General features: G+C 42.0%; 1 protein-coding gene across 3 annotated transcripts in view; it reads left to right on the forward strand.

Moving 5' to 3' along the window:
* Window positions 1-12,498, forward strand: part of SETBP1 (SET binding protein 1) — a 376,077-nt gene that overhangs the window by 333,369 nt on the left and 30,210 nt on the right. For all 3 annotated transcript variants that reach the window (XM_060613721.3, XM_060613725.3, XM_060613723.3), the window contains exon 5: window positions 11,909-12,079. In XM_060613721.3, the coding sequence (XP_060469704.1) occupies window positions 11,909-12,079 (171 nt within the window). The remainder of the gene's footprint in view (window positions 1-11,908; window positions 12,080-12,498) is intronic.

Raw genomic sequence — 12,498 nt, forward strand, 5'->3', positions numbered from 1 at the left:
TCCCCATGATAGCCCTCTGAGGTAGGTGGTTCATTAAACTATTTTTTTAATAAGGTAATTGAAACTTTGAGAGGTTAAGTAACTTGAACAAGGTCAAATACCTAGTTAAGCAACAAAGCTGGGATTTAAACCAAGGGTCTTCTGACTCCAAGGTCACAGCCTTATTCATTAGCTTAAAACTCTTTTCCTTGAAAGTAATATATTGCACGATTACTGGCTTTTACATTTGGATTCTGATTCCCTCTTATATAGAATGTTTCTGCCTCCATGTCTTTATTTTACTTTCCTAATTCAGCATCTCCCCCTTTTTAAATAAAAGCTAAAAAAGTCCACAGATGTTTTTGGTTCTGAACTAGCATGTGCATCCTCACCTTCCTGATTCCATGACCCTGGATAATGTGAGGCAGCTTCTTCAGAAATGCAGGTTCCTTATTATTTTATTTGATTTTTTAATAGCATCCTGCAGTTTTCAGTCTTTGCAACTCCCATTTCTTGGCCCTCCAAATGAAATGCACAATGTAGAAGCCCTTATTCTTTATCTCCATCTAAACACTAGTCCTCAGTAACTTGATTGACTGCCCGTGAGTCTTTGAATCAAAAGCAGTAGTCTCTTAGCCAGTTCCAAACCTCCCCAATGACTAACTTTCCTTCTCTGATCTCAAGCCCCACCCAGGGCTCTTCATCCCCATTGTCCACTTCTGTAAATTTCCCCCCACTCTTCTTTGGATGACCAAGAGACCTCCTCGGATACACTATTAAAATACCCCTGATTTTTTTTAATGTTTATTTATTTTTGAGAGACAGAGAGAGACAGAGCACAAGTGAGGGAGGGGCAGAGAGAGAGGGAGACACAGAATCCAAAGTATGCTCCAGGTTCTGAGCTGTCAGCACAGCCCCGACGCAGGGCTCGAACTCACGAGCCATGAGGTCATGACTTGAGCCGAAGTCGGATGCTCAACCGACAGAGCCACCCAGGCGCCCCCAAATACCCCTCTTTGATTTTAAATCATATTATCAGTCTTGCTGCATGTAATAGCATGTCCATTAGCTCTGTATATGCACCACACACTGGTGCCAACACAGGCATTACCCAAACCAGACATATTCTGAGCCACTTTGGAGTCTGGCAACAGTGAAATTTCCTTAGAGGATGGTTGAAAAAAGTACAGTGCATCCCATCTCTTAAACAGAGGCTTGCATAATCAACCAAGTAGAAAGAAATGTTGAGGTGCATTTAACCTCATTAGTTTCAGTAGGACTGACTCTCTCCAATCCATCAGAATTGAGCTACATTAGTGAAACTCAACTATTTCCAAATCTCATTTACATAATGGATGAGATGTGAAATGAGCCCAATGCGAGGGGAGCCGCCCGGAGGCACTAAAGTTTATCACAATATGTAAGAATCCTTTTAGATCATTGCATTAAATTTCCACTAACAAGGTAACAAATTAATTGTCTGTATTACTGTACTAGCCCAAAGTCTATTGAGTGCAGAGTATCAGTGAGGAAGCAGTTGAAGTTTCAAGGACTGTGGGCGGGAGGGATGTTTATAGGGATGTGATGAATGCTACCTTAGCTCTCTCTTCTGCCCCTTTAAGAAATCCTCAGCACCTCTGTAATCTGATGGCAGACTTTGGCTTTATTAGTGAGGTAAGCGAGGATGAGTAAATCAACTGTATCAGACAAGCCTCAGGACATCTAGAAATTGATCATTCTGCCGAAATAAGCACTCTGTGTTTATTAGCTGGGAGTTCATCACTATCACTTCTCCTCATCCAATTCCTAAGAGATTTCAAAGCCATCATCATGGTATTAGCTCGTCTGACTGAACTACTAGAGATAAAGATTAGGAGATCTATCTAATGATGGGTCTGAGTTTCTGTGATTTTTTTCTTCTATTGCAAAGAAGAGAGCTTTTCCAGCACACATTTTGTGTCCATATGCGTATGCCTGCACACAATCTCAGTGCATTTGCATTCTATAGGATGGATTTAAATAGTGGAACAAAGTAGGTGGTTTGAGGAAGACACCCAATTGTCTTGAAACAATACAACTTTGCCATACATAAAGCGATCACTACTTAAAAAGGGATATATGCGAAACTGACTTCTCTAGCTGACACAGTGTGTCTATACAGTGGGTGATATTGCATTGAGGAGAATAATTTGATTCTATAACTACATTATAATCCTAACATCCACACATGGTCAGACTCCTACAGATATGTCCGTGAGAAACGAGTACATATTGGACTGATCTTTCACAAACCAGTAACTATGCATTTATCTATTTATACATATATTTATAGACACACATGCACTTAAGCTCCTGATATCAAGCTCTTTTCTCAGTGTGGCTTCTAAATAAGCAGTAATCAAAATGCAAATAAGGTGACCCAGTTAGCATCGAGATCTGTATTACCATGCAGATGTGCTCTGCGACTCTGCACTATTACGGTAAAAAGGAAGACACTACAAAAGATGCTTAGATTAACCAGCCTTGACTACTAAGCCCTTGCTATTAGGGAGAATCTAGGGAAGACACTCCCAGGGTTGATGGTCTTATAGCTTGGATCAAATCTCTGGTTTTTGGCATGATCTGTTTTTAAGCTGCCCTGTGAGTGCAGAATAACAGGCATGCACCAGAAGAGCAAGAAGATGGCTTCTGGAAAGTCTCAGAATGGAACTCTGGCAGCTCAATGCCAACATGCCAGCCTGAGACAGGTCAAGAATAAGGCCAGGCTCAGAGTCACGGCTTTGCCATTCTCTCTGTGCAACACTAGACAAAGGCAAATCTCATTGCTGTCTGGGATGAGTTGCCCTGGAAGAACCAGACTAACTCGGAACTGCCTTGATTTTGCTGTACTGCAGCTTCATTTTGTTTATCTGTTGATGAAACCTGAGGCATGCTTATGTACATTACAGTAGCAAATTCTTAAACTACCTGATCTCCAAGGATGTAACAAGAGCATACTTGGTGCATCAGAGCATTAAGTTGGTTTTAATTACATGTATGCATTGTTTTTTCCCTAGTTAATACATCTTGAAAGTCCCTTTGTTATATTTGTCAGAGAACAGCTACTACTCTATTGTCTCTGCATTTTTTAAAGCATGGGAACAGTCACATCAGCATTCTGTTTGCTTCTGTCTGTCTGCCTTTTGTCCTTCTATGGTGTGCGCACGTGTGTGTGTGTGTGTGTGTGTGTGTGTGTAGGAATCAACTTAGGCAGGTAAGGCTCTAACCTGAGCTTATAAGTACCTATGAAGCTGTTTACAAAATGTGTTCTCTCTGTGTATGTTTGTGTATATATGTACTTTTTTCCCCCTAAGAAGAGGTTTTGGTGTCTGAGATAAATGCAGGAAGATTAAAAACCTCTTTCTCAGTATATCTCCTCTTTGCAATTTTGGTATCTGATATATTTCCATTCTGGATGATGTCATTGGGTGCTTCTAGAAAACACCTTTCATCTGGCATGAACTTTTCACATATAGGATCAGGAGAGACTGACTTATGCAGCATTAGAATTTACTGCATAAAGGCTCTGTGAAGTTATAAATCTCTGTGAGGTTCCAGTGGACAAAATATCATCCTCTCAGCCCATTTCTACACCCTTGAATTAAGAGAAGCAAGAACGAATCCAATTGTTTAGCAGTTTCTCTGAATCTGGAAAGCTTAGAAGCAGAATAGTGGAGCTAGAAGAGATTCCGGCCAGGAGGAAAACAAAGTTCAGTGAGATTCCAAGTCTTGTTCAAGTTCATGCAGCGAGTGTGGGGTAGATCCTGCAATAGTTCAGGGTCTCAGAACTTTTGTCTCTTAACTTTTATATCAACAAATTATTTGTTCCTGATATAATTTATTGACTGTATTTATTGAACAGTTTCTTCGTATCAGATGTATACTAGGAAAATACAAGAAAAGAATGTAAAGTCTCTGCTTCCTAAAGAATTTAAATCTTACAAGGACACACATAACTTGAACATATGAAATAAGTTTATAATGAGCAAATTAGTGCTAAGACAGTATAGTGCTTAGAAATAATGATAATAGTTAATACAGGTGAGTGCTTATACAGCTAGGCTCCTTAGTAAGGTCTTTTATATGTGTGTTAGTTTCTATCACTACTGTACCAAATTTCCACAAACTTAGTGGCTTAAACAACACAAATATATTACTTTACACTTGGAGCTCGGAAGTGCAAAATGGGCCTCACTGGACTAAAGTCAAAGTATCAACAGGGCTGCATTCCTTTCTGGAAACTGTAGGGTAGAGTCAATTTCCTTGCTTTTTCCAGCTTCTAGAGACCATGTGGATTCCTTAATATATAACCTTCCTCCTCCATCTTCAAGGCCACCAATGTAACGTCTCCAGTGCTTCCAACACCACACCTTTTTCTGGAACTCTTCTCTTCCACCTCCCTCTTCCACTTTAAAGGACTTTTTATTATTATTATTATTATTATCATTATTATTATTATTATTACATTTTGACCATTTGGTAATCAAGGATACTCTCCCTCTGTTAGGGCAGCTGATTGGCAACATTAATTCCATCTTCAACTTCAATTCTCCTTTGCCATGTTGCATAACACATTCACAGGTTCTAAGAATTTGGATATGGACATCTTTGGGGAGTTGAGGTACTATTTTGGGTCTACCACAATGTGTAATCTCATTCAATCCTCAGAAGAGCTTCATTTAACAGATGAGAAAACTGAGCCACAGAGAGTTGATATAAGTTCCCCTGAATCACACAGCTAGCGAAGCAGGTAGTCTTATTTGCACAAAACATATCCTTCATGTCAACTCTGTACTACACAGAAGTAGGAGATTTAGAAAAGAAGGCTATGTGTGGACTGAAGCTTTGGGACTAGAAGGATAGAGGTGTTTTTTCTCTGTTCATTCATCCATCCTACACTGTTGAGTATCTAGTATCTATCAAGCTAAATGCTGGAGAATTAAAACAAAGATATGGTTCCTGACCTCTAGGCAATGTTGCAATTGCCTACAAGATTGTCAGAAAAATGAACAAATAATGATACGAGAAGCCAGAAGTCTGTCCAGCATGATAAGACATAGAGGAGAGAGGCACCAACTCTACCCAACAACGAGCTGTGGGTTTCATTTTTCCCAACTGCCTTTCCAAACATATCTCCAAGTATTTGGTTTTTATGACACATCCCCAACCATTCTTATATCGGCTTATTATTCCTGCTTCCACTCTTGTCATTTCCCAGCCCTGGCAGAGCCTCCCTCCACTTCAAATGATGGATTCTGACCCTCAACGCTTGGGTTGTTGTACCTGTGTCTGTCTTCCTGAGTGGATGAGTGTTCATGTTCCCCGTGCTTAATGGTGCCTGGCCCACACAGGTCCTTAATGAATATTGAATAAATAAATGGATGAACACAAGACCACCTCAGATCCCGCCAAGATCTCACCTTCCTCCTAATTCCTGAGGGACTCATTTGGTTTCCTGTCTTGTTTGGTTTTCAGTTTCATAAGTCTTTCTGTCCTATGTCACTCTCCACTTCTAAACTTTCTCTGCAAATACAGGGTTTACATCTTCCAAGTTGTGCTAGTAGGCACTCAAATAATTGTGAATTTTAAAACTATTAAGTCTAGACTCACTGAATAGCATTCCATTTAAGAGTGACCTTGCCTGAATTTCACCTCACAAGGTCCTAGAACAATGTAAAACTCATTTGACATAAAACACAAGTTGATAGAGTAACTGTGACTGAACAGGCTGTTCACTGTTCAGTGCACTGGCTCAAGGGGAGGGGAGGGCTGAAATCCAGCCCATGCTTCTGCCTCCAAACCTTAAGCAATGAAGATGCATGTGTGCACAGGAAGCCATGTCTGTTTCTAATGTTCACAGTGGTGCCCTCTCTTTGCTGAGATTTGGGTCGTTAGAACTCTATCCCAAAGATACTGTATGAGTGAGTAGTAGAGGCACTGCCTTTTGATGATTAAAACAAAACAAAACAAAACAAAACACCTTAAGATCTTTCTGTGTCCTTATAAAAAGTAACAATTACCCTTATGCTATGCCAAGGTTATTAGAATGTAATTCTTAGAAAACAGGGATTTCAACTGTTTTGACCAGTGCTGTGTCTCTGGTATGGTAAACACACAATAAATACTTGCTGAATTAATGAATATGATAATGCAAATATGAAAATAACATTTTTATTGACTTTGGCACAGAAAAATATTTCCCCCAATACTAAAGGTATCATGTAGTGGTTTTTCTTTAATTTTGTTTCTTATTTTTATTTATTTATGAGAGACAGTGAGAAAGAGCCCTCGTGCATGAGGGGGGAATGGGCAGAAAGAGGGAGACAGACGATCCAAAGCAGACTTTATGCTGTCAGCTCAGAGACCAATGTAGGGCTTGAACTCACTGTGAGGTCATGATCTGAGCCAAAGTTGGACACTTAACCGACTGAGCCACCCAGGTGCTCCAGGTATTAAGTAGTGTTTGGTTCATTTTCTTCTGTAACATATATCCCTCTTTGCACCATGAGTAAAGTCCATTTGTAAGCAAGAAAAAAGAGCAATGGAACAATCCAACAACCAGTTATGAGAATGGGAATTATTATCAAGTTTTCAAGAGTTTTGTCTTATGAAAAATGCGTTATTTACTGGTTTACGCAAAAGGGAAAGAAAAGAACATTGAACTGAGTCAAGAGGCAAGATTTTCCACTTCTGCACACATGCCTTGTGTGCATGCCTGCACACGTGATATGTGCATTTGGGCAAATCATCTGGTCCTCTGTGGCTCAGTTTCCATATTTGTGTGTTTGGAGTTTTACCACCTGCCTTTTGTCATCTGCAGAGATGCTTCAGGGGGCAACTAGCATTATCTATGGCAAAGCTCTTTGTAAGAAGAAAAGCCGATGACTGCTCAATATCATATACCTCCCACTGCATGCCAAGAGCTGCATTCTGCAGCATGAAGGGGGCCAGGGAGGTGACTGAAGAATCCAACCACCATCTCAGTGGTGTCAGGCTTTCCTGCTCTTCCAGGCTAAGCTTTGTCACCAAGAAACATCTGCATCTGCAAATCAGATAATTAAAAAAATGAATGAAGGTGTTCAACAAGACCATATTAATCACATAGCATTTTCTAGATCTGCTCTCTGCAGTGGATGTTACAAAATGAATTACATATAATCCCTAGGTGATAATTCCATGAGCCCCTTTATTTTAAAGAAATTGTGAGACGAGAACCTTTCTAGAAGTCAGAATCTAGTTCTTAACACTTCTTACTGGCTGTGTGATTTTAGGGAAGTGACACAACCTCTCTAAACCTCCATTTTCTCATCTAAAAAAGGGGACTGTACTGTACTGTACTAAGATTTATGTTTGTTTGTTTGTTTGTTTGTTTGTTTTCCCCAAAAGAAAATAAGATAAAGTAGCTTTATAAACCTAGAGCAACATACAAATTACTCTAAGGTGAAGCTGGTTTTTATTATCCAAGGTCACAGAGCTCATTAAAGGGATCCTGGGAAAGTCAGCCACCATAGACCCTGCTTTTCGTCCATGACCCCAGTGACCTTGAACAACCTGGGGAAGAGGTAATTGAACAGCAACTACTACTTTGGAGGAAACAGAATCAAAATATTGAAGCTATTGACTCACCCTTAAGGCAGTAAACAGTGCTTTGGTCTCTGACCTTTTCTCATCCTGGGGCAGTCAATAACCTGGCCGCTAGATGCAGCGCCTGCCACTGATTCTGATTCGGGAGTACTTTAACCTTGAACTAAGCTCCAAGTAACCAAGGCAACAGGAAGTCAGCTTCTGCATCGGAGGAGTGGGAATCCATAAATCAAGTCCCTAATGCAAACACGGTGTGCAGGTAGAGGTTTGAGGGGATAAGTAGTCTATGAGAAATTACCTTTGAAAATGAGTGACTGTCCCTCGATACACTACAGCACAGTTTCAAAGACTTTTTAAAAAATGTATCAATAGAGGTCAACAGGTTATTAGCAGAATGTTTTCCTATAGGTTTAACTTTTTAAAAAAATTTCCTCTTGGCTCTGTCTTTTAATTATGAACAGATGTTGGATCCACAGTTATTTGCATTGTTACTTCCTCCTTTAAAAACGTACTGGCCTCCAAATGTGCGAGCCTCAGTACAGTGTGTTCCGTGTTGGAGTTTAGGGAGGTTCTGAACACACATCCACCACATGTGCTCTCTATACAGTCTGCTGTCCAGGATTGAAAAGCAATCCCTCCCCAGATCAAAGCCATGCTCACCTTCACTCAGGTCCCAGGGTAAGTCACAGTGACATGTCTCAATGGCTCAGTCAGCACAGTGCAAATATCTGGGTTTCCTTAATGGTGAACCTCCAGCTTCAGACATCTCCCTCCCATGGAGAGAAGGAAGCCAGCCCATGCTGAAAAGAAGCTTTCCAAATGTCCCGGCACTCTGCCCTCACCCCATATCTCTGAGAACTTTGTTCTGAACTATTTAACACCTGTCTGGACATTTAGGCACCTCTCCATGGGGCATCAGCTGCCACCTGGAATGAAGGGAAACAAAGACGTGGGGTGGCCCGCCTGCCCAATGCTCTCTCCCATGAGGGGTCACCCATTCCAGTCCCCGAAGCCCTGTGCTCTCAGGCAGGTTTTGTGGATTACAAATGCTGCTAGATTAGTCTTTGTTGAAAGCTTATCTAATATACTTGCTCATGTATGCTATTTCTGGGATTGTTTCCATAATCCTCTCAAAACCCAAAAATGTCTGAGAAAACGTCATGGCTCTTTTTTCTTTTTCTTTCTTTTTTTTTTTTTTTCCTAATTGGTTTTCAAATTCATTGGATGGCAACTAACAAACAGTACTATAATCTAGAAAATCCTAAATTATCTAGGGTTTTCAAGACAGCTAAATAGTGACAATTTGAATTATAGAGTTTCTAAGTGTCATTTTATTACTTTTAACATAAACACTTGAGTAGCAAAGTATGCCCAATAGAGGTATGATCGAATGAACTTTAATGAAATGATGTGGACTGAGACTAATTTGGATTGTGAACATTTGCATGAAAATGGGTACAACGAAAATGACTTGAAATCAGTTTGTTCCCAAGTGATAGTTAGTTAAATATCCACTTGCTAATCCTGTTTATGGCTTGTTCCCTGAGCATGTCATAATTTGAGCAAAGAATTACCTGCCCACCCTGTGTCCACAGGTACAAAGACGACATATCAGTGGGTTTTTCCAAAGGACCTGTTAACCAACAGACCTCTGATGGCTCAGCATTCCAGGGGCGTGCTACGGAAAGGCACACCTGCATCTGTTGAACGGGAGCATGACAGTGGTGGTAGAGAGCACCGAAATGGGGGATCCCCATCAGACCTGGTGTGCTGTCCCCAGTTCAGATTGTTAGCTGCCAGTTGGTCAAGCATATCATTCTACCCCAAAGCCCATGCTCTGGTAGACTTCTAGATTTTCGCCCAAAGTCTTTTTATTTTCTCAAAGGAAAAAGAATTTAAGTTGTGTGTGGTTTAGCGGCCATTAAACATCTGACTTTGGCTCAGGTTGTGATTTCACTGTTTGTGATTTTGAGCCCCACGTTGGGCTCTGTGCTGACAGCTCAGAGTCCGGAGCCTGCTTTTCAGATCCTGTATCTCCCTCTCTCTCTGCCCCTCCCCTGCTCATGCTCTGTCTCTCTCTCTCAAAAATAAACCTTAAAAATTGTTTTTAAATATTAAAAAAAAGATGTTTGTGGTTTAAAAAACATTAACAATAAAGAAGGCTAGGGAGTAAAAGTAAAAACTCCTTCTTCTTCCTCACCAATCTTGCCTGTGCCCTCCTTCCTGAGAATAACCACTGTTAATTGTTTGCATATATCCCCTTGTGGGTGACTCTGTATGTATTTTACCTGGGTTATATGTGTGTGTCTAACCTATCCCTGACACGCCTGCATTTCTCTCGGATGGGCATACTATACACGTTTGCTGCCCTTCCTGATTTCTTGATGGTCATGCCTTGCAATCTTCCTGTCATAGGATTTGATGTCTGTCTACCTCCACTGTCAAAATGCTATGAAATATAAAATCCAAGGAAGCATAAATGGTATTGTTATTTGCAGCACAAGAGGGGGAGTTTCAGAGGGCGGGATGGAGAATAGGAGGACGGTAGTAGTAGGGTAAATGAAAATGTCATCATGACTTTCTTCCTCAGATGGTTACAGGTGGGTGCTTTTTCCAGGTGTAATACTAGGGCCTGTGCACCCTCAGTGTGAACTATGCTGTCGGCAGACTAGGGTGGTGTGGTGGACAGGTGTTAGAAGACGACCAGCTGGGCCAGGATGATCCATGGGTCCAGGATTTAGCATCTGGCTGCTTGCAAAATCCCAGCTCTGACATTAGGGCTGTGTGGGTTTATTCAGTTTTCTCTTAAGCACTCAGAAATGTGTTTTCCTCACCTGCCAAATTAAGCAAATAGTAACTTCCATGCTACACACTTCACTGGGCTGCCATCAGGCCTACCTGAGCTGGCCTTACTGTGGTGGTGACAGAATGTTTCTCTGGGAGAGGGACTGAACAACTCAAGCTGTTTGGGTTGGAACCAAAGGGTCAAGAACTTTTGTGATAAAGCCTCATTTGTTGCTGGTGCTGTGGGTGGCAGGTAGCCTAGAAATGAAGAAACTCTGTGTAGATGACCATTGGATCAGATACCCCTAGCCTCTGCATTTAGGCTTGGATGAGTTGGAGAGTCACCTTTCTGCAGCCAGCGCTGTTGAAGGTGCCCAGAGATCCTTGGTCAAGTCAGAGAAGAGAGCAGATTTGCCAGCTGATTTCAGTTGCCCTGAGGAAGCAGCAGGCTACAGTACTGGCTGTAGTAATTATAGGAATAATAAATAGTAGCAGGAAGCACTTCTATGTCATGGACTGTGTGCCAGGCACTGTGGTAAGCACTCTACATTAATTGACTCAGGGATGCTCTCAACCATCCCTGTGGGGTTATACTGTTCTGTCCCATTGTACAGGTAAGGAAGCTTAAACTTAGAGAGGTTAAGTAACTCGCTTGTGATCGCACAGCTAATAAATAAGAGAGCCTGGATTCGATCCCAGGAAGCAAGGTTCCAGAATAGCTCTTACAGTTTGTTATAGAGTAAATGTCCAGGCCCTTTTACAAAGGCACCTCACAGGGGTTCTTTGCAGCATCACAAAGACATGACTTATGATGCTTATTGGGACCAGAGACCCCGAAAAGCCCCCAAATCAACTTTCACTCAGCCTGGTGACTGTCGTCACACACCAGACCCCATAGGGCATCTTCTGCTGTAGCAGACTGACCTCTCATCTGAATCAACTTCCTCCCCACCCATAACTTAGCATATGCTCTTCTCGGCACTGAGAACGCCATTCCCTCTTCCTTGTGCTTTAGCATGAGCTCTGGAACTTCTCCCCACATTAATCCCTAACCTCTTAGCACTCCCCAAGCACCAAAGATGAACAACGCACAAGCCTGTCTTTATGCGTTACCCAATTTTTCCTTCTCCTTTAGTCTGGCCTCCCCAGCCAGGTGCGATGAGAAGCTACGGTGGGGCCTGCTTCTCCCCTTCACACCTCGCACACAGCACAGCCTCTGTGAAGACACGCTCCTTGACCCATGGAAGACAAAGGGTACCTGCTAAATCCTACTGCTTCGTTGGACCTGTGCCCCCGCTTCCAGGCAGCCAAACTGGAATGTTGTGACCACTAATCTCAGCCACAAAACCAAAACCAGTCATGCTGCTAACATTTTTTTTTACACGTTCTAAAATTTCATTCTTGTTGGACCAGAAGGAGGTCAGATGATTTAACCATTTTCTCAACTCACTTTCAGGTTTTCTGTTGTCTGTTTTCCTGTTCCTTTCAAGTAACTGAAAGCTTTGGGGTTATTATCTTTTAGGAATGCCAAGTCCCCACCTAAAAGTGGACCAAACGGCACCACATAGTAAGAACGAGGGCTCCGCGTCCACCATGATGACCAGGAAGAAGCCAGCCGCAGTTGACAGTGTTGCAATCCCACCAACCCCAGTGTTATCTCTCCTTGCTGCTTCTGCAGCAACGTCCGATGCAGGTGAGCACTTCTCAAATGCTTTGGGTTCATCCCCGTGACGGTGGGCATGGAGAAGGAAGGCCCACTGGGCGTGTGCTGTTGCATATAGGTTCTCTGTGTAGTCAACCTCCCACAGACACTGAGAATGCTTCAGCACTGGATTTCAAGTGGGAGGAAAGGAAGGAGATGAGCTCAGGACCTGGGGGCAGAGGCCCGTGAGTGGCAACTGAATGATAGCAGTATTAATTATTTTTTATCAAGCCTTAGTAATTCCTAATCTCCACATCAAGAGCTTTACATATGTTATCTCATGTAACTCATGAAATAAGTCTGTGAAATAAATACCTATGTCCTCATTTCAGAAGAGGAAGCCAAGAGTCAAGAAACTTGCCCCCAGACACCTGAGGGCAGTCAGGATTCCAACTTCGGTCTAGTAGCCA

The sequence above is a fragment of the Panthera onca genome, chromosome D3, assembly GCF_046562875.1.
Source record: "Panthera onca isolate mPanOnc1 chromosome D3, mPanOnc1 haplotype 2, whole genome shotgun sequence".
Lineage (NCBI taxonomy): Eukaryota > Metazoa > Chordata > Mammalia > Carnivora > Felidae > Panthera > Panthera onca.